This window comes from Hevea brasiliensis, chromosome 10 (assembly GCF_030052815.1).
Source record: "Hevea brasiliensis isolate MT/VB/25A 57/8 chromosome 10, ASM3005281v1, whole genome shotgun sequence".
Classification (NCBI taxonomy): Eukaryota; Viridiplantae; Streptophyta; class Magnoliopsida; order Malpighiales; family Euphorbiaceae; genus Hevea; species Hevea brasiliensis.
In genome coordinates this window covers 94,693,577-94,715,424 of record NC_079502.1, presented here as the reverse complement: position 1 = coordinate 94,715,424, position 21,848 = coordinate 94,693,577, and the positions used below count along the sequence as shown (strand labels likewise).

The 21,848-nt window shown below is 34.6% G+C and overlaps 1 protein-coding gene across 1 annotated transcript; it reads right to left on the bottom strand.

The window, feature by feature from the left end:
• Positions 1-149: 149 nt before the first annotated feature.
• LOC110637107 (probable LRR receptor-like serine/threonine-protein kinase At4g37250) lies at positions 150-3,461 on the bottom strand. The gene is made up of 2 exons (XM_058154466.1): positions 1,591-3,461; positions 150-1,011 (listed from the first exon to the last, which is right to left on the bottom strand). Exons 1-2 carry the CDS (start codon positions 3,212-3,214, stop codon positions 326-328), a joined length of 2,310 nt encoding a protein of 769 aa, XP_058010449.1. The 5' UTR covers positions 3,215-3,461; the 3' UTR covers positions 150-325.
• Positions 3,462-21,848: the final 18,387 nt, after the last annotated feature.

Sequence of the window (21,848 nt, the reverse complement as noted above, 5' to 3'; positions counted from 1 at the left end):
TTAAATAAACGGAGTTTAACTATCACCTTATTAATTATTAATTATTGCTATTTCTTGAGAAAATAATTATTGTTATTATTATTGTTTATTGATTAGCCTCTTTTATTTGCATTTCTATGCATCATCAAAAGCTTACTTACAAGCCACAGTAAAATAGACAACTTTGGTCTTTCCATTTATGTGTGATTGACCATTTCAACCCTAAAGATGGCTTCAGTTTAAGAATAAAAACAAAGCTGTTGACACATATTTCTACCAAATTAATTTTTTTTTCTAATTATATTTAAAAAATATGTTATAAATTAATTAATAATTATTTCTCTCATTAGTGACCATACAAGTATGATGAGGATGAAGAAGAAGATGGGATTTTCTCCAGGACTTGCAGCACCTCTTTCATTGTTGGCCTCTTTTGTGGGATTGGAGAAGCACAACTGTACCCTAACTTGAAGCAAGCCAGCAAGGCCTCCTCTTTGCCTTCCACATCAGCTCGAATAGCCACGTCAGCCATCCTTATTGCCCGATTATGATCGTCAACTGACAGGCCATTGTTTCCTTGGCCTAACTCATCCACAACTATAACCTTCCCAGTTAGTAGCTCTAGCAACATAACCCCAAATGAATACACATCCCACTTTGGGTTGGGCTTCAGGCTTCTCAGCGACTCCGGAGCATGGTAAGGCGATAAACCTCCTATCAAACTCGGACTTGGGCTCGGGCTGGGCCCAAGTGAGAAGTCTTGGAAGCTGTCCCGAGAGGCTGTGGACCTTTTGCTACCAAAATTTCTGGTTGATCCGCCTGATTTACGGCTTGAATCACCAGTCATGAGCCTCTCAAGCCCAAAATCTCCAATCCTAGGCTCCATATCGGAACCCAAAAGAATATTACTGGGCTTCAAGTTTCCATGCACGTGCTTCTTGTCATGGAGGAAAGACAGCCCACGGGCTACTCCTTTAGAAATCTTGAGCCGGACCTCCCATGGTAGATAGCAAGGTGAAGAGCCTACTTTCCCTAAAACATGCACCAGGCGCAAATTAGCAGGTAGATTACTAGCAACTTAAAAGAGAAAAAAATAAAGTAAAATAATTCTTTAATTTTCTATAATATAAGAATTAAATTGCAATTTTTCTTAAAAAAATAATAATAACAAAGGCTAATTGCTTTCTGTAAGAGAAAGCAGGCTGATTATTAGAAATATTGAAAATACTAAAAAATATTTTTTTTATAAAAAAATAAATATTCTTTATAATAAGAAAAATAAATCTTATATAATTATAAAATATAATATAAATCCACCGAATGCACGTAACAATTTCTTGAGAAAGTGATGCGTTCAAGAACTATGGGTAGTGTATATAGCTATCGAACACCGTTAGGCTAACGATAACAAATACGCCCACATCAGGCAGTTGACTTCATCCCATCCCATGCATTAAAAACAAAGGTTTAACCTGCACCTACTCCACCGTCAAAGACTCCAATTCCAGGTTCACGTTAGTAGAAACAGTAGCAATTCACTAACATGCGCACACGTAAAACCGACAGGAAATGAGGAGGAGGCGTAGAAGAGTAGAGCTGAAGAGAACTCACAGTAACGAGCATTGGCGAGGCTGCCATTGGGGACGAAATCATAGATAATGAGCTTCTCATCGACCCCCCAATAGAACCCACGAATTCGAACCAGATTTGGGTGCACCAACTTGGCTATGATACGGACCTGGGTCTCGAAGTCTCTGAACCGCTCTAAGTGGCTCTCACCTATTCTACGAACCGCAAGTGCAGTCCCATCTTCAAGAACGGCCTTGTACATTATGCTAGAGCCAGTTGCGCCCAGTATATAAGCTGATGCCTTGAGTAAAGTTTCGAGCTCGAGCTGTTTTTCGCCGTCAAACGTCACTAATGTGCCTCCTTTGTGTTGTTCCTGCTCTTGTGGCCGTTGATTTTCGAGACTTCTAGGATTGTCGTCGTCGTTGTCAGAACTTGTAGAATCGGATTCTTCTTCGTCGTCCCCTCTTTTGCGTAAACATGACCATCTTGTGAACCCTCTTGATTCTGAGGAGGAAGACCAAGTATCCTTTGCATTGTTAGTTTCTTTCTTGAGCGTGGTTTCGATGTTCTTCCTTTTCTTTAAGTGGTAGACATAGAAGAAAAGCATGCCAAGAATTGCAGCCCCTGCAATGTCACCAACTATGATCGCTATGATGGTTCCTCGCCTAAGCCCTTGAGACCCGGTTGCTGCATGACCTGGTGGGGTGGTTGCAGGTATTGCTTTTGGAATTGCAGCGATTGCTGGAGAAGTAGGGGAAGATACATTCGGAAAAGAGGATGGCGGATAAGAAAGAATTGGACATGGGTTTCTTGATGGCTTGCCACAGATATCAGGATTCCCAATAAAAGAAGTGGCTTTCTGATTCAAGAAAACGCTAGAATCTGGAATTTCTCCGGACAGATTATTGAATGAGAGATCGATAGTGGCATTGCCCGGGACTTGTGAAGCGAATTCTGGTGGAATTTGGCCAGAGAGCTTGTTATAAGAGATATTCAAGTAATGGAGATTGCTACCACCAAAATCTTGAGGCAGAGATCCATTGATGAGATTGAAAGAAAGATCTAAAACTTGAACGGCTCCAAATTCACTGGGCAGACCACCACAGAAGTAATTGTTGTTCAAAGAAACAACACTTAGATTATGGAGGGTAGGGAGACTAGAGGGTAAGGTTCCCGCCAAGGCATTTTCAGACAGGTTAAGAAACTCAAGATTCTGTAAGGAACCTATAGTCTCTGGCAACTCGCCAGAGATCATATTATTAGACAAGTCAAGAAACCGAAGTTGGGATGCGTTGAAAAGGGCAAAAGGCAAAGACCCATTGAGAGAATTGTTGGAAAGATCAAGATTTTGGAGGTATTGGACCATACCAAGTTCAGCAGGGATTGAACCAAGAAGCTGAGCATTTGGGAGAGACAAGCCAGTGACACGAGAGAAGGCAGCGTCTATTCCTGGAGCTCCACAGGTCACTCCATTCCAGGAACACGGAGTCTCATCGTAGTAGTTCCAGCTCTGAAGAACACGGAAAGGGTCACTGAGAATAGAAAACTTGAAAGAAAACAAGAGAATACCATCTGTGTTGAGCCCAAAAGATTGGACTGCAAGAAATAAGAGAATAAGTGCAAGAATCGTCCACCATATATGGAGGCTATTCCTTTGGGAATTCATGATTTCTCAGAGTAATCCCACATCTCTCCTATGAAAAACTACAATCGGGGAGAGAGAGAGATTCATGAAGCCATGTGATGGAAGTTGTAAAAAAATAAGGAACTAGACCAGCGGATACAAAAATACACAGCTCACCAAACAAAATTTCTCACCACCAAAATGCCCTTTCGGGCAACTCTGCAGGAATAAATTAGACTCTTTACTCTTACTTCACCTTCCTTGTGGCTTGTGCTCACATTTAAGAAACAAGAAATAGGGACCAGAAAGAATAGCATAATTAGGTGGAGCTGCATATTGGTAATAGTAAGTACTATTTCTGTTAGATTGACTTTCACATCTGTTTTGTTCACTATTACACTGTTTTTGTAACTTGTTTTTGCCCGGAAACTTGGTGAATTGGTAAATATTTATCTCAATTTACTTTATTATAAATTTAAAATAAAAGTACGTGATTCTCATGTATTTTATATAAAAATTTTGTTATCAAGAGACACTAAATTTTGTTATATATAATTATTGTAATAAGAAAATTCTTAATTGAATTCAATATATTATAGATTAAAAATATAAAATATATAATAAAATTTATTTATTAAATACATATTTATATCTTCTATTCATAATGAATTAAATTTAGGTAAGAAAAATTTATTATAATAAATAAAAATTTTTAAATTACATTTTTATCCTACAATAATTCATTAAAACAAGTAACATGAGTTTTCAAAAATATTGAATATTTGACTTTACGTAAGAGTATGAAGTCTTTTATCATTTATACTAACTCGTTGAAGTTTAATATATATATATATATATATAAAATATATTCTCTTACATTATTGAAATTTTAAAATTTTTAATTTAAATACATTAAAAATATATTAATGGCATAAATAAATAAAAAGGACTTAACAAAAAAAAGAAAAAAGAGCTAATGTAGTAGCAACAGATGAACAAATTATTTAACGGCACATATTTTTAAAATATGAATTAATATTTAACAATGGCAATTTAATTTGTTGAATTAGGGGCAGATTTATTGTAGAGGGCCCTTACTACTAATGTCATAGCATCACATCATCATTATTGGGTTCACTATTATGATTTTTAATTTTCATTTATTGCTCCACCGCTTAAAATTTGACTACTCTGTTTGTGTTGATTATTTTTAGTATTCATTTACTCCTCCAACGCTTAAATTTAGACCTTTTTTTTTAGGCAATTTGATATAAATTTAATTTTATATAAAAATAAATTTTATAATTATTAAATTTAATAATTATATTAAAATTATATAAATTTAATTAAAGTATCTACATAAATTTAGATATAAATATTTAAGAGTATTTTACAAATTAATCTTTAAGTTATGATAAAATTACAAGTTATTTTTTTATTTTTTACAAAAAATAAATTAGTACATGAAATATATTTTTGTGAATGAAATAGTCATTTTGTTAAAATTTAATGTTAATCAATTGCAATATCGGAATAGTTAGCTTAAATCTAAGGGATTAAATTATTATAAATATTAAAAAGATTAAATTATTAAAAAAAATAAAATACGATAGAATAAAAATGTGTTTGTATTGGTTATTTACTTTTAATTTTTAACTTAAAATATATTTTTTAACTTATGAGTTAAATTAAAATAATTAATTAATTATTTGATAAAATTATTTAAGAATAACTTTTAAATAATTTAAACATTTGGTTAATAGGTATTTAAAAATAATTTAATTTATTAAAATTACTATAAAGGATATGTAATTAAGTTTTGTAGTTATTAAAATGAGAATAATGTTAATTTTTTAAAAATTATTAAAATAATATAATCTTTTACTTAGTTAAAAAAAATCTTAGAAATAATAGATAAGTTATAAATAAAATATTTTTATGATTTATCACTTATTTTAAGTATTTTTTTAATTTATAAGTCAAATTAACGCTAATTTATTTATAACTTTTTACTTATAAGTAGATTTGACTGACTTATAAGTCATATTAAATATCTTTTAAATTATTAAAATTTTTAAATATTAATAGTAAAAAAATTATTTTATTAGTAGAAACATATCTAAAAATCACCTTATTTTTCATAAAAAAACAAAATATAGTTTTTATCATATTTTTTAAATTAAATTATAAAAATTTAATATTTAATTTAATAATTATTAAATTTATTTTTACGTAAAATCAAACTTATAATAACAACATTCATATATATCAGCAGTGATGGTAGATATTGTAAGGTGACCCAACAAATAATTAATGAACCTCCTAATATAGAGAAATTAAAAAAAAAGTAGAATTTTAATTTTTTTTTTTTATTGGTCCTTTAAAGTATTAAATGCTGTGTTATATTGTATTAAGGTAGTTTGATGAGTGATGATGGGGGCAAATTGGCATCAAAGGTTTTAGTTCAGCTACTTCCATAAATTTTTGTACCTCATTTTGTCCATTCATGGTGGAGTAGGGGTTTAAGAACCAAGAAGATCATACTTCACTTTCAGGAAATTAAGATTGGAAATTCCATTGGCCCATTAATAACAACTGATAATTATTAAAGATAATTTAAAATAATTTAATTTAATTTAATTTAATGATTAGAAATATATCACTTATTTGATACAGTTAAGTTAGCTATCCACTTTTCAAATTTCCATACTAAAAAAAGGCAATACAAAGATGAATGGTTTTTTTTATTTATTTATAATGATTTTAAACATTTCTTTTCTTTTATAGTTATTATTTAAAATGAAAATTAACTTGACATAAAAAATCTACTCTCTAATTATTTTGGATTTCTTATTAATTTAAAAATATTTATTTTAACTTATAAACTGATCAAATCAGTTTATAAATTTTAAAAATATGTTGATCTGATTGTTCATAATAATTTTTGAATTTATAAATTAAACTTAAAAGCTAAAAAAAATAAGTTGGAGATTTAATTTTTTTTAGTTTGGTGCTTATAAGTCTTATGCTTATAAGTTAATTTAATCAAATATTTTACTATATTATCTTTATTTAATTTTTAAAATTTTATCATAAATTTCATTTAATATTCTTTTTAATTATTTTAATAATAAATGTACAGTTATTTTTTATCGAACACATTAACTATTTAACAGTCACTTATAAACACTTTAACTAAATACGTAACTATTTAAAATTTTGAATAATTATAAGCTTTAATTAATTTATAAGTATTAGTCACTTATATAATTGATTTGCATAACTTAAGCTACGCACCTCTTAATTGTGTGCTTATATCCGAACCCATTAAAAGGCATGAAATTATAACTAAAGCAACCGAATTAAAAAGCATGAAATTATATCCGATCCCATTAAAAATTGTCCATCTTTGTTTTTTTTGGCTCAAAATCTTTTGGATCTAAATGAGAAATTTCAGTACAGTTTTGTGGTTTTGCCATTGGCTTTATTAGCACCAAGCCATGCATGTTTGAGTCCCTGCAAATATGGGTTTCTTGTTTCTCGTTCTCTTCTCAGCTTCCCTGTTGTTTCCTACTTTTCTTTGTTGTCCTGGTGTTGTATTTGGAAAAGAAAACTGCAAAAAAAGATTGCATGGTCAATAGAGATTTTGCAGAGCTAGCTACTCATGAAATTCTAGAATTTTAGACATCTAACCACGAACACAGTAATGCACTATGATCTCAAGTCTGGAAACTATCATCATGCTCTCATTCTTTTTTCCTTCTCTGTTTTTAAGGCCTTTTTATGATGGCCTGTGGCCGGCAGCTTTGCTTGTCCCCATGTTATCAATTAAGAAGGTACGTAGACTATTAATTAATCAATGCTAATGCTGATAAAGATCTAAGTTTAATTTGCTATTTATTTCGATGAACGTGCCAGGATTAGGAAAGTCTCACTTTCTTTCTTTCTGATATCTGTATTATAATAACAAAAGCTCCTGTTTCCTTTTCTTATTGCTTCTTTTAAAATCCCCATCTTTTCTGCATTGAAAGTGAAAGCAAGAAAAAGAAAATGTCGTAACAAAGCTCTAAATAAAGACTTAGCTTTTTTCTTTATGTCAAAAGCTGGTAACAGCAACTATTACAGGTAGGTAAGAAGTGGGAATTAGGCCCAACAGTCTATGTAAGATGACCAGAAGAAGCAAATGTTGGAAGGGTTAAATTGGATTAACAGGCTGAGCCAACCATCAGAATTTTGACAACATTGTTAACCACTTTAAAAACGACCCACATTTTTAATACAAGTAACAATTTCATACTGTAATTTTGCCATTATTTACAGGCATGTTTCTGCACCATGTGTCGGATGAGACACAGTATACTGTTCCTGAAAACACAAAATGATATCTAAACGGTGCAGAGAGGGGGGGAATTTTAGGCATAGACTCTATTTCAGAGGTTGCTTGCATGAAGCGGCTTTCTACTTCCCTCTTCCCCAGAGGAGTTAATCATTCTTCCCTCTTCCCCAGAGGAGTTAATCATGTCCCCTCCTCTCTTCTTCAGCGAATTTATATCGTACCCCACAAATGTTACTGATTTTATGACCGTATTTCACCTCCCACGATTGATCATTACTGCTTTTTTAGTGGCAAAATAATTTGTTCACAAATATTTCGCCATAAAAAATAAGATTTAATGTTGTAAGCAATGAAATTTTAACTCTCAATCAATGAGAACTTTATTAAAGTCATCTCTATAATTACAAAGCCTCGAGTTTAATTTGAGCCAAAAGAATAAACAAATTTAACTTCTAATTCATCAACTGACAAATTGATTAGTGTCCATTGTCTTGAAAGGTAAAATGGAACACAAATCAGTAACTTTAGGGCAAAATCATGCTAGTACTGAGCCAATTCATTGGCAAAACAGTTGTTTTGTGTTTATGCACACCAACCTCTGCCTTTTCTATGAACTCTCTTTGGGGAAAAATAAAAAGAATGGACAAAATGGATTTCACTTAGAATGTATAAAGAAACAACAAATAATGATATAAATCATAATTTGCAATTCAGATGTTTCTGTTTACTGATTTTGCCAATCTTTTCCATCTGCCAAATTATAATTTGACATATAATAATTATCATTAACAGTTAAAAATTCGTTTGGTGAAGAAATTTTCCAAGTGTTTTCTTGGTGGTACCCATTACTTACAGAATTGTGGGGCAGACAAGATTAGACATGACAGGATTGAGCTAATAATAAGATAAAATAATTATACAAGAAGCTGCATAATTGAGGTTTAGTAGTAAATAGTAACAGAGAAACAAGGGCCATATACATTTATGAAGATTTTTTTATGAGTAATTTTGCTTTGATTAATGGTGGGGTTGGGAACCCATTCCTTTGCTTGGTGGATGGGCACCTCAAAAAGGCCTAACTTTATGATCTCATTTTTGACATTAAGAAAGGGATGGTGGAATCTTATCCTAAAGACTTAATTTTACATGGGCTTTGATGGCACGTGCTCTGCCACCACTTATTCGCACTCTTCTAAAGCCAACACTAGAAACAAATAGATTAGGGACCATTAAAATCATCCTCTAAATTGCCCCCCAAACTCAAGAAAGAGAGTTCTCATTAAAGTAAAGATAGGAAATGGTTGAAGCTTTGATTTATGAGTAGAAATAAAAATTGAAGTGAGGATATATAGACATTACTCTAAAAAAAAAAATCAAGATGACAAAAAGTGATTTTTTTTTTAAAATAAAATGCTAACTAAATAAGTTAAATTTATTAAGTTCTTAAATTAACTTACTCTCTACCAAACAACGCCTTAATTTTATGTAGAACTTCCATTTCAATATGTAAGATTGTAAAGCGTTGGTCTTGGTTAGATGCTTATTTAACTGCCTGTTGAGTAATGAGAATGAGAAGAAATGGTTTCCTAAGGAGGAAAAAAAAGTAGAATATATATATATATATATATATATATATACCCCACAAGCACAAGGAAAAAAAGGAGTAATTAGCCCTTTTATGTGGCCCTGGCTTCAATCAGTAAAGCTCAATTATGCAGAATGCATCGTTCTAATTTATTGGCTTAATTAATGCTGTCTAATCTTGTCTTCTCCCTATCAATTCTTGGAAAGACTTTTATAAATTCAAATATGAAATTTAACATGAGTAAGTAGATTGTGTTAAATTAAAGGGTACATAAAATTTAATTAAATATATAATTTAATTTTTGTAACTGTAAAATTAAGTAATTTAATTTTTAATATTTTAATAAATTTATAAATTAATTTTAAAATTTTAATTAAGTTATCATTAAATATAATAAAAATATGAAAATTTTTTTAATATTATTTTTAATTTAAAAATAATATAATTCTATGTTTTATTTTTTTAATAATTTAATCTTTGAGATTTTATTTTATTAATAATTTATTTCATATATTTTTAAATTGTTAATCTTATTAACTTAAAAATTTTAAATTAAGACTATTAAAATATACATTAATTACTTTAATACCCTTAAAAATTTTAATTAATAACAAAATCATCTATATATTTTAAAAATTAATCTTTTAATATTATAATCATTTATAAATATGCTCTTATAATTTTATAAAATTTCTATTTGACATAATTATTTTAATTATATATATATATATCAATTTAGAATTAATGGTAGTTTAATTTAATGGCAGAGATTAATTTATCAATTTATTAAAATATTTGAGATTAAATTAGTTAATTTTAAAATTTCAAAAATTAAATTATAAATTTAACCAAATCCCAAAAACTAAATTACAGTACAATGAGAAGCCAGAGAAGTGGTTAAAAGTAGGCCTGTGCAATTTTCGGTATTACCCGAAAAATTGAATCGAATCGAGCCATTTTGATTCAATCGGTTCGGTTTTTTAGTTCTATTGGTTCGGTTTGAAACTTTTAATATGTTCAATTTTTGGTTTGGTTTGATTTTTCATCGGTTAAAATCGATTAAACCAAATAGTAAAATGGCCAAATAATTTTTCAACCTAAAATGCATAATCCTCAAGGCTTAAGATGCATAACCCTGAAGGCCTATGATGCATAAGCCCAGCCCAAAGAATAAAAATTCTAATATTTTTGATTTAATACAACAGAACCGAACCGAATCGTTATTTTTTTATTTGGTTCGGTTCGGTTCAGTTCGGTTTACATTTTTAAAAGATTTTATTTTTCGATTTTTGGTATTCGATTTTGTTCGAAACAAACCGACTGAATACTCTCCCCTAGTTAAAAGTTTGTCTAAGAGGCCTTGTAATGCAATATTATGTTTTTTTTTTTTTTAAAGTGTGAATGTTTCAATTAACTGATCATAGCGATTAAGATTTTCATAGATTAAGAATGAAACTTTTTCCCAATTCTTACGGCTTATTGTAGAGGGAAAGTATATTTTAATATCAAGTGAATTCGTGCATATTATAAATGAGATTGATTCATTTTAACGTATTTTAGTGTCTATGTTAAACGTGATTTGGCTTTTTCATGAACCATTTTAAATAATTTTATTGTGTTATATTGATATGGCATTTTTTAAAAGAAAGTATATTTTAATACCATGAATGTTATTCACTTTGATTAATTTTACTATCATGTTTTAAACGTTGTCACTCATTAATAGTAATACCTTTCATAAGAGTGTGAAATAATATTTTATATTAGTAATTAACTAATTAGAGATTAGTAATTTAATGATTGAATATTTATTTTATAATATAAAATATGAAAATTTTAAATTTTATATATAGATATTATTTTTATTTATTTTTAAAAATTATAATTAATGAGTTACTATTTATATGTGTATATAATAGTATAAAGACCTTTTTTTTTTTAAATTTATTAATATAAAAACTTATTTAGTTTGGAATTGTTCACTTTTATTAACTCATAAGATCATTTATTATTGTTATTATTAAATTAAAGTTGCATTTATAATTAACTTTAACTTTATTAAAAAGAATATTAAAGACTAATAAGCGTTAAGTCCTTAAAAAATAGAAGCATTAATTTAATGTTATTAGATTAGATTTTTCTTATTTAGATCTGATTCATCATAAATTTAAGACACAAAATATATGATATAACTCACCTGTTAAACACATGAATCCCATATATTTGTAACTTAAGTCTGCGATGAATTGAGTCCATGATGGCAAGAATTTATGAATTCAATCATTAAGGTTAGTTATTTTTTTGAAAATTTTAATAATTTTGTATTTCATTTCTTTAAATTAAAAAAAAAAATAAAATCTAATAATTTTTAAAGAAAAGTAAATATCAATTTATGTGATCCAATAAAAAATCTACCTTTATAATTAATTTTTTCTATAATAATGTACAAGCAATAAACATTTGCAATAAAATGCACTCAGAATAATAAAACACACCAAAATAAAACCTGTGAAATTTAAGGTATTAAAATACAAAATAGTACCAAAGGTAAAGATATTCTTGAAAAATTATAATTAGCATCTCTTAGTTTTCAATAGTTAAGAAGATTTTCTTGAGAAACAATAACTACCCCACTAATTATTTTTTAGGGAAAACAAAGATTACACAGCCTTAAGCTAATACATTGTGCATGATTGAGCATTATAAAAGTAGAAACCCAAGGCCAAAAGGCCATAATAAAGGCTTGCTTAATTAGTATCTTTCCTGTGCTTTGTGGGCCATTATATTCTACTTTTGTCTCAGGGAACCATTCCCTGTTGCCATAATGGTCACCTAATTCAGTACCACAGCTGCATGTTTTCTTTGGTCAACAATGGCCTTTACTCCTATTTTTACTTTAGTTTTTACCTATATTTTTAGTTAAAAGATAGTTGTTTTAAATCCACAAATTTTTTTCATTAATTTATATAGTTTTCTCCTTTTTGATGGGAATAGAGATAAATTTTAATAATTATTCATAAATTTTAAGAATTATAATAAAGATAAAAATAGAGATTATTCACGTTTTTACTGTTTTAAATTATTCATATCAATATATTACTTATAAATCAATTATTAAGAATTAAAATTTTAAATCAATTTTTAATGTACAAAATTTTAAACCAATTCTAATGTGCCAAATTTTAAAATTCAAGAGATTTTATATTAAGTTTTTAAGATAAGGAATATATTTATTATAATGTTAAAGTTTAGAAACAATTCTTAAAATTTATCTTGGAGATAGCTTTTCATAATCGACTTTTTTTTTGTCCACTTGATGGGATTTCTAAGCTTAAAAAAAGAATTATCTCTACATTTTTTTTAAGATCCTTAACCCAACTTATCAAGAAATTATTCCATATAACCGTTATATGTGTAACATGTAGATTTTAACTATTGATTATGATAAAATTCATATGAGATTTACCATAATTAATAACTATAATAAAACTGTTATGCATGTTGACCCCGTGTAGCTCAAAATGAGCATTGATTTTAATAATAATAAAACTAAACTAGAATCTATCTAACTCAATTTTAAGTGATGTTGTCACGACCCAACCTATGGGCCGGACCGGCACTAGGACCTGGGCCAGCCTAAAGCCCCCGAGGCCCGTAGTAAGCCTTAACTATTCATTAACCCAACTCTAAGGCCCATTTGGGCCCAATATCAAGAAAACAAGCGACAGAGTCCGCCATAAAATGGACTTTCCAACGGGGAGTTTTGACTCACCCACTGTAAACACAATAAACAATCCATTGGGGAGCTCAGCTCACCCTCCACATACTCATCAACATAATAATAAATGGGAGCTCAGCTCCCTCATCCAATCCATCAAACAGACTTAAAATATTAAGTTTACAGGTCCAACATGAATTATAATATTACAGACCAATTTCAAATAATTACTGCTAACACATGCGGAAATTCTAGGAGTAATTAAAATTACACAATATTGATAAACAACCTGCGAGGTAAAAAGGCAGGTTAACCCAGAACAAAATATCCTCCTGTGGCCTGTAAAAATTTTTGAACAGGAGTGAGCGTTCGACTCAGAGAGTAAAATATCAATCTTAACTATAATCTCTATAACTATCTGAAACTAATGCAACCTGTAGAGTGAAATGCAACATACACAACATTTTCACATCATAACATCAAAAAGGTAATTTGGAGCACTCACACACCCTGTAGTATCAATCATAACATATGGGAGCTGATCCCCTATACAGCTCTCTTAAATCCAACCTGGTGCCAGCGAATTACTCAAGCTCGGACTTCCACTTAATAACCAAATCGAGGGTCCCAGCGAATTACTCAAGCCGTGACTACCCCTCGAAGGATCGGGTCCCAGCGAATTACTCAAGCCGTGACTGCCCCGTCCTATCCATAGTCCACACCACATCACACGCACGCCAACGCACGCACACTGCTCCAAATTACCACAACAACATTCATGGCACATTAACAGTTATGAATGCAACATAATTCGTGCCTAGAGTTTAACTAAATAAATATATGCATATAAGTGATGCATGGGCATGCTGAACATATAATAATATCGAAATTACAATTAAAATTAATATTTTACTCACAGACTTGACGACAAATTACTGTGGCGGCTGGGCGGAGGAAGAAGGCTGTCCCGGCTCACCTGACAATCATATTACATTTATTTAATACAATCTGACTCAATACAAACAAAGAAAAGACCAATTACGTCCTAAGTCGTGTTTAAAATCCAGAGTCCCCTATCCCTAGGACCTACCCACCCTGCAAAAGGGCTAAAAACGCACTTCTATACTAACAATCCCTACATCAACAGTTCAATAATATCACACCCCTCCCGGGCCCATCAAATCAATCATCCATCACAATACGCAAAATTTCAATTTAGTCCTTATTATTGATCATTTTTGCAAAAGCGCCCAAACAAGCTCTAAAAATTATAAAACTTTGCCATGGTCCTTAGCAATATTACTAAGCTATTGCAAAAAGAATCGTAATTTTCTAAGCTACCACGAATATTTTATGGATTTTTAATCCTATTTAAGCACTAGAAAATTACGTAAAACTAGGTTCGGTTTACCTTTGCCGACTTCGGGACGCGCTCGACAATGGGGCTAGCCAAAACCTCGCCAGTCGGAGACTTTTCCGGCCACGTCGTTCGCCGAAATTTGGGCCAATCGTCGAATTTCCGCGAATCGAGGATACCTACACGAAGACAATAACTCGGGTGTTAGCACATAAATTTTTCAGTTTTTTCTAAGCTCATTTAATGCTCGACATTATACTGCGAAGTTCGTGGACCCACCAAAAACGGTGTCGGAAAAATTCGAAATTTATGTCGTTGCGAAGCTCTCGACGAATGGAGCGTCTTTGGTGGCCTCGGTTTCTCGTGGGATTCACGGTTGAGAAATCTAGCCCAAAAGTCGAAATGGGCTAAAATCTTCCCGAGCAAAAATCGGACAAACCGCTCGATGGATTTGGCGTTCTTGGTGTCTATGGAAAGCTCTCACGAGTAGATGATTTTAGACACAAGACCCGGTCCAATCGGTGGCGGATCGCCGGTTGGCGGAGAAGCAGCGAGGGGAGGAGAGAGAAAAGAAAGAGAAAAGAGAGGGACGACTGGGAGAAGAAAAAGGAAAGGGAGTTCGATTCGATCGGTCCGATTCGATTCGGTTCGATTCGAATACAAAATTTTGAATTTTTACTCGGACCAAAACGAGGTCCAAAAATTCGAAAAATTCGTAAAACTGAGAAAAATACGTAGACTCCAAATATATTTTTAGTTTTGCCACGTGGTCTTTAAATTAATTTTTAAAATCATCAAAGTTTATATTTGAAAATCGAACCCGATTTTTAAAATCAAAAATCTCAAAAATTCCTAAAATTTAAATAAAATTAAAATATCAAAAATACTCATAAATAATAAAATTTGGGGTGTTACATTCTTCCGAAAATTAATTTTTACACAAAATAAAACACATGATTATGCATTGAACAAGTATGGTACTCATGTCCCGCTCGACTCCCAGTGCACTCTTCCGACTCTCCACAAAACCTTAACCATAGGGATCTGTTTGGATCTCGTCTCACTTGGTAGTCCACTATGGCGCTCCTCAAATGTCAAGTTCTCTTTAGCTCTATCACATCATGAGAAGGATCGGGAATGTATTTCTGAGCATGGAGATGTGAAACACGGATGAACGTGAGAAAGGTTGGGTGGTAGCTCCAAAACCTCAAAAGGTCCGATATACCGAGGTGCCAACTTGCCCTTCTTTCCAAATCTCATGACTCCTTCATTGGAGAAACCTTCAGAATACATGCAAACTCCACATCCCTCCGTGCATAACTCTTGATTAAAGGAACTACCAAAGTGTCTTGCACTAGGTCTACATCATGCACTTTCGCTTCCCCATTTCTGTCCAACACAGAGGAGACCTACACTTTCTTCCATATAATGCCTCATAGGGTGCCAACCCTATAGTGATAATCGTTGTTGTAGGCAAACTCCACGAGCTATTGCTCATCCGACCTCCAAAATCCAAGACACTCATGCGAAGCATGTCTTCCGATGTTTGATCGCCCTTCGAGGTGGAAGGGTTCAAGTGCCAAGTGCCTCGCAACTTTCTCCAAAACCGAGAAGTGAAGATATTATGGAAGCCAAACTCCATGCAATCGACTATTTCTCGAATGTAGAGCCGCATAGTATGTAGTCTTTAAGAAGTGAGTGATTTGGTCAAGCGGTCTACAATTACCCATATCGAGTCATATCCTCGCGTGGTACGAGGCAACCGGTCACAAAATCCATAGTAATCATTTCCCACTTCCATTCGGGATAGGGAGCTCTTGCGGCTTCGTGTTCAAACTTCACCTTCCGACAAGTCAAGCACTTGGACACAAAGTCTGCTATGTCTCTCTTCATGCCATTCCACGAGTAGCTATCTTTCACATCCTGGTACATCTTGGTGGAACCTGGGTGGTTCCTGTACAGTGTATAGTGTGCCTCTTGCATGATTTCATTCATGTTGTTGTCCACTTCGGGCACACATATCCTAGAACCTTGCACTAGGGCGCCATCATTGGCAAATCCAAACTCACCACCTTCACCTACTCTTTCTATGATCTTCATCAATTGTTGGTCTGGGAAACTCTAACTCGTCCCTCAAGTCCGGCCTCACCGAAAAGTGAGCCAACAATACCCCTCATCGAAAGATCTAGGATTAGACCTTGATCCATCAACTCATGTACTTGAATCAATGGTCTTTTCTTCTAAAAATGCGCTAAAAGATTTTAAGGCATCCGCCACAACATTGGCCTTCTGTGGTGGTACCGATGGTGCAATCATAGTCTAAGCTCCATCCATCTCCTCTCAAGTTTAAATCCTGGAAGATGTACTTTAAACTCTTGTGGTGGTGTATATCTCGCACACTTCACCGCATGTAGTGTCTCTTTTAAGTGCAAAGACTACACCGCCATTTCCAAATCATGGGTGGGGTAGTTCGCCATGCCTCTTGGTGCCTTGAAGCATAAGCCACTACCTTTCCATTACGCATCAAAACACACCCTAGGCCAACTCGAGGCGTCACGTAAGACAGCGTATCCTTTACCACTTAGTGTCAACATGGTTAGACACTCCTTGAGCTTCGAAACTCATCTCAATCTGTCCAAATGAATGGAACATTCTTCCCGGTCAACTTAGTTAGGGAGCCGCTATTCGGAGAAATCTTGTACAAAACGCCTAAACCTAAAACTTCGCACCAGGCCTAAGCCAATCAATTTTCTTGGGATCCACTTGAATACCGTCACTTGAAACCACGTGTCCCAAGAATGAGATGCTTTCTAGCCAAAATTCACATTTCGAAAATTTGGCGTATAGTGCTCCTCAAAGTCCGCAACACCATCCTCAAGTGCCACACGTGTTCTTCCTCGGTCCGAGAGTATAGAATGTCATCTATGAATACGATGACAAACGGTCCAAAATGGCTTGAACACCTGCTCATCAAGTCCATGAAGGGTGCATTAGTGAGTCCAAAAGACATCACCAAGAACTCATAATGACCATATCTTGTCGCCGTTTTGGAGACGTCATCATTAATGATTATCAATTGATGGTAGCGACCAGTCTATCTTGAAAAGAATCTAGCTCCTTGAGCCGATCAAACAAATCATTGATCCGAGGAAGTGGATACTTGTTCTTCACCTTGTTCAAGTCGATACACAACCTCAATGACCCATCCTTCTTTCTCACAAATAGACAGAGCACGGTGAAGTGCTCGGACGTATGAAACCCTTGTCCAAGAGCTCCTGTAGTTGCTCCTTCACTCTTTCAGTGCCATCCTCGTAAGGTGGCATGGATATGGGGTTTGTACCGGAATAACATCAATGCGTAACTCTATTCCGTGGCAACGAAGCTCTTCAGGAAGACATCCATGAATTCTCCGACAACAGAACATTTTCCATGCCGACACCTTCTACAGATGTATCTCTCACCAATGCCAAATACCCTTGGCATCCACGCCTCAACATTTTTACGCACTAATTGCTGACACCAAATTATATGGAGCCACGCTCCTGTCACCATCAAAGCTAAACTCTTCCACACCAGGTATGTGGAAGTATACCTTTTTGTTCCTGCATTCTAAGGTGGCATAATGAGTTGCCAACCAATCCATTCCCAAGATTACATCGAAATCCATGGTAGAGGAACCAAGTGGGAGGATCTTTCCATCCACTACCACCGGAAAAACCATATCTACATCTATGTTGTCACTAAGTGGGGTAGCTACCACAAAGGGCATTCTAAGGTTGTAGGGTTTCTACCCAACCTCATGGCAAACACAGGGAGACAAATGAGTGCGGATCTATCAAAACACGAGCCTCATAAGAACAAACCGGAAGAATACTTTGAAGATTGAGCATCCCGGTGGGTCGTGGTGAAAACTCGAGCTTGACCCTACCCCGAGTGGCCGACATCGACTTCTACCTCGACCGCCTCCAAATCCACGCCCCCTTGTCCTCGCCATGTTGGAAGCACCGGATACAATCGAGGAACATGTGACCCCATCGTGGCTCAACATGGGGCATTCTCTAGCAAAGTGACCGGTTGGCCACACAAGCATACTCTGATCCCATCAAACAAGGTCACAATGTCCTCTTCCACTTGTGCACAAGGTGCCAAGGAGGATCTAATCCTCGTGGTCAAACCACTTCTCTTGCTCCTACCCTTGCCTCTGTAATTACCCTGGCCACCATTATCCGGAGTACCCATAGAAGGGACACCGAGGAACCTGCTTCTGTTTTCTTTGCTCTTGTCATCTACAACATAACTAATCTCAATGCTCGATCAACCACCACATCAAAAGACATCATGGCGTTCGCATACCTCTGTCAAGCCCCTTTAGGAACCTCTTCACCTTCATAGTTTAGGGGCATATCTGCTCAATTCTAGAAATAGCATATTCATCTCTGCACTGCCATTCTGTCTTAAGGCCTCAAAGGCCCACCGCTTCGATCAAGCTCGCACAAACCGATTGATAAAAGTTCCACAACCGAGCCCATGTCAAACACTCCATCCGGGGTAACACGTAGTCATTCATCCATTGCCTAGGCATGGGCCCCATGACGTGCTGCATACATTCTATCAATCTTCTATCAGAATCCAAAACCGATATGCATCGTCGACACATCATAGGTAGCACCAACTTCTTAAAATTTATGATCTGTTGTAAGGTTCCCCTCTTGGTGCGGTGGGTGGAGGGTGGACCATATCCGCGCCATCATGTCGATGGTTCTCTGCAGAGAATGCCATGGGGTCCATGGGACCTGTGCCATAAAGGACTGCTCCTCTACTTGAGGCCTCCTACCCGCCTCCGGGGCGGCGCCTCATCTGTCGACACCTCGTCGGGCACAACGCATTTTCGAAATTGACATTAGCCCACAAAATTCAAAATTGCACATTGCACACTCTATAGACTCATATTTACACACAATATATGAAGCGAAACTAGAAGCAAAGACGACAATGCAAGACGAATATGGACCCTATTTTTCCGCATGTGACTCCTATTAGACTCTTCCCAACGCTTTAGACAACTTTTCCTAGAACTGGAGCCTAAGCTCGATACCACATTTGTCACGACCCAACCTATGGGACTAGGACACAGGCCCTAAAGCCCCGAGGCCCGTAGTAAGCCTTAACTATTCATTAACTCTAAGGCCCATTTGGGCCCAATATCAAGAAAACAAGCGACAGAGTCCGCCATAAAATGGACTTTCCAACGGGAGTTTTCGACTCACCCGACTGTAAACACAATAAACAATCCATTGGGGAGCTCACCACCCTCCACATACTCATCAACATAATAATAAATGGGAGCTCGGCTCCTCATCCAATCCATCAAACAGACTTAAAATATTAAGTTTACAGTCCAACATGAATTATAATATTACGGACCAATTTCAAATAATTCTGCTAACACATGCGGAAATTCTAGGAGTAATTAAAATTACACAATATTGATAAACAACTGCGAGGTAAAAAGGCAAGTTAACCTGCAACAAAATATCCTCCCGTGGCTGTAAAAATTTTTGAACAGGAGTGAGCGTCGACTCAGAGAGTAAAATATCAATCTTAACTATAATCTCTATAACTATCTCAAACTAATGCAACTTTGTAGAGTGAAATGCAACATACACAACATTTTCACATCATAACATCAAAAAGGTAATTTGGAGCACTCACACACCCTGTAGTATCAATCATAACATATGGGAGTTGATCCCCTATACAGCTCTCTTAAATCCAACTTTGGTGCAATTACTCAAGCTCGGACTTCCACTTAATAACCAAATCGAGGGTCCAATTACTCAAGCCGTGACTACCCTCAAGGAACGGTCCCAATTACTCAAGCCGTGACTGCCCCGTCCTATCCATAGTCCACACCACATCACACGCACGCACACTGCTCCAAATTACCACAACAACGTTCATGGCACATTAACAGTTATGAATGCAACATAATTCGTGCCTAGAGTTTAACTAAATAAATATATGCATATAAGTGATGCATGGGCATCTCGAACATATAATAATATCGAAATTACAATTAAAATTAATATTTTACTCACGGACTTGACGACAAATTGTGGCGGCGGAGGAAGAAGGCTCACGACAATCATATTACATTTATTTAATACAACTGACTCAATACAAACAAAGAAAAGACCAATACGCCCTAAGTCGTTAGAAAATCGAGTCCCCTATACCTAGGACCTACCCAACCCGCAAAAGGGCTAAAAACGCACTTCTATACTCACAATCCATACATCAACAGTTCAATCATATCACACACCCTCCCGCCCATCAAATCAATCATCCATCACAATACGCAAAATTTCAATTTAATCCTTATTATTGATCATTTTTGCAAAAGCCAAACAAGCTCTAAAAATTATAAAACTTTGCCGGTCCTTAGCAATATTACTAAGCTATTGCAAAAGAATCGTAATTTTCTAAGCTACCACGAATATTTTATGGATTTTTAATCCTATTTAAGCATTAGAAAATTACGTAAAAACAAGGTTCGGTTTTACCTTTGCCGATTCCGACTTCGGGACGCTCGACGCTCGACAATGGGGCTAGCCAAAACCTCGGCCCAATTCGAGACTTTTCGCCACGGTCCGTCGCCCGAAATTTGCGGTCAATCGTCGAATTTCCGCGAATCGAGGATACCTACGAAGCCCATAACACGGGGTTAGCACATAAATTTTTCAGAATTTTCTAAGCTCATTTAATGCTCGAAATTATCTGCGAAGTTAGTGGGACCCACCAAAAACGGTGTCTGAAAAATTCGAAATTTATGTCGTTAAGCTCTCGACGAATGGAGCGGGTGGCCTCGGTTTCCTCGTGGGATTCACGGTTAGAAATCTAGCCCAAAAGTCGAAATGGGCTAAAATCTTCCCGAGCAAAAATCGGACAAACCGCTCGATGGATTTGGCGTTCTTAGTGTCTATGGAAAGCTCTCGAGTAGATGATTTTAGACACAAGACCCGGTCCAATCGGTGGCGGATCGGATTTGGCCGAGAAATCGGAGCGGCAGCGCAGGGAGGAGGAGAGAGAAAAGAAAGAGAAAAGAGAGGGACGACGCGGAGAAGAAAAAGGAAAGGGAGCCGGTTCGATTCGACCGGTCCGATCCGGTCCGGTTCGATTCGGCTCGATTCGAATACAAAATTTTGAATTTTTACTCGCCCGGGACCAAAACGAGGTCCAAAATTCGAAAAAATTTCAGTAAAACTGAAAAATACGTAGACTCCAAATATATTTTTAGTTTTGCCACGTGGTCTTTAAATTAATTTTTAAAAATCATCAAAGTTTATATTTTCGGAAAATCGAACCCGATTTTTAAAATCCGAAAAATCTCAAAAAAATTCCTAAAATTTAAATAAAATTAAAATATCAAAAATACTCATAAATAATAAAATTTGGGGTGTTACAGATGTGTAGATTCTTTCTCTTATTTATGAAAAATCTTTGAGGTTGCATCTAAGGAGGAAGGGCACTCACAGGCATCTCAAAGATGAATCTAAGTTGAAAAAGAACAAGATTATAAAACCTAAGACTCGAAATAAAGATATGAAAGTCATAGAGTTAGGAATTGAGTCTTAGGACTTGTGTAAAAAAAAAATAGATGAGAGTTTTAGTCAAATTGAG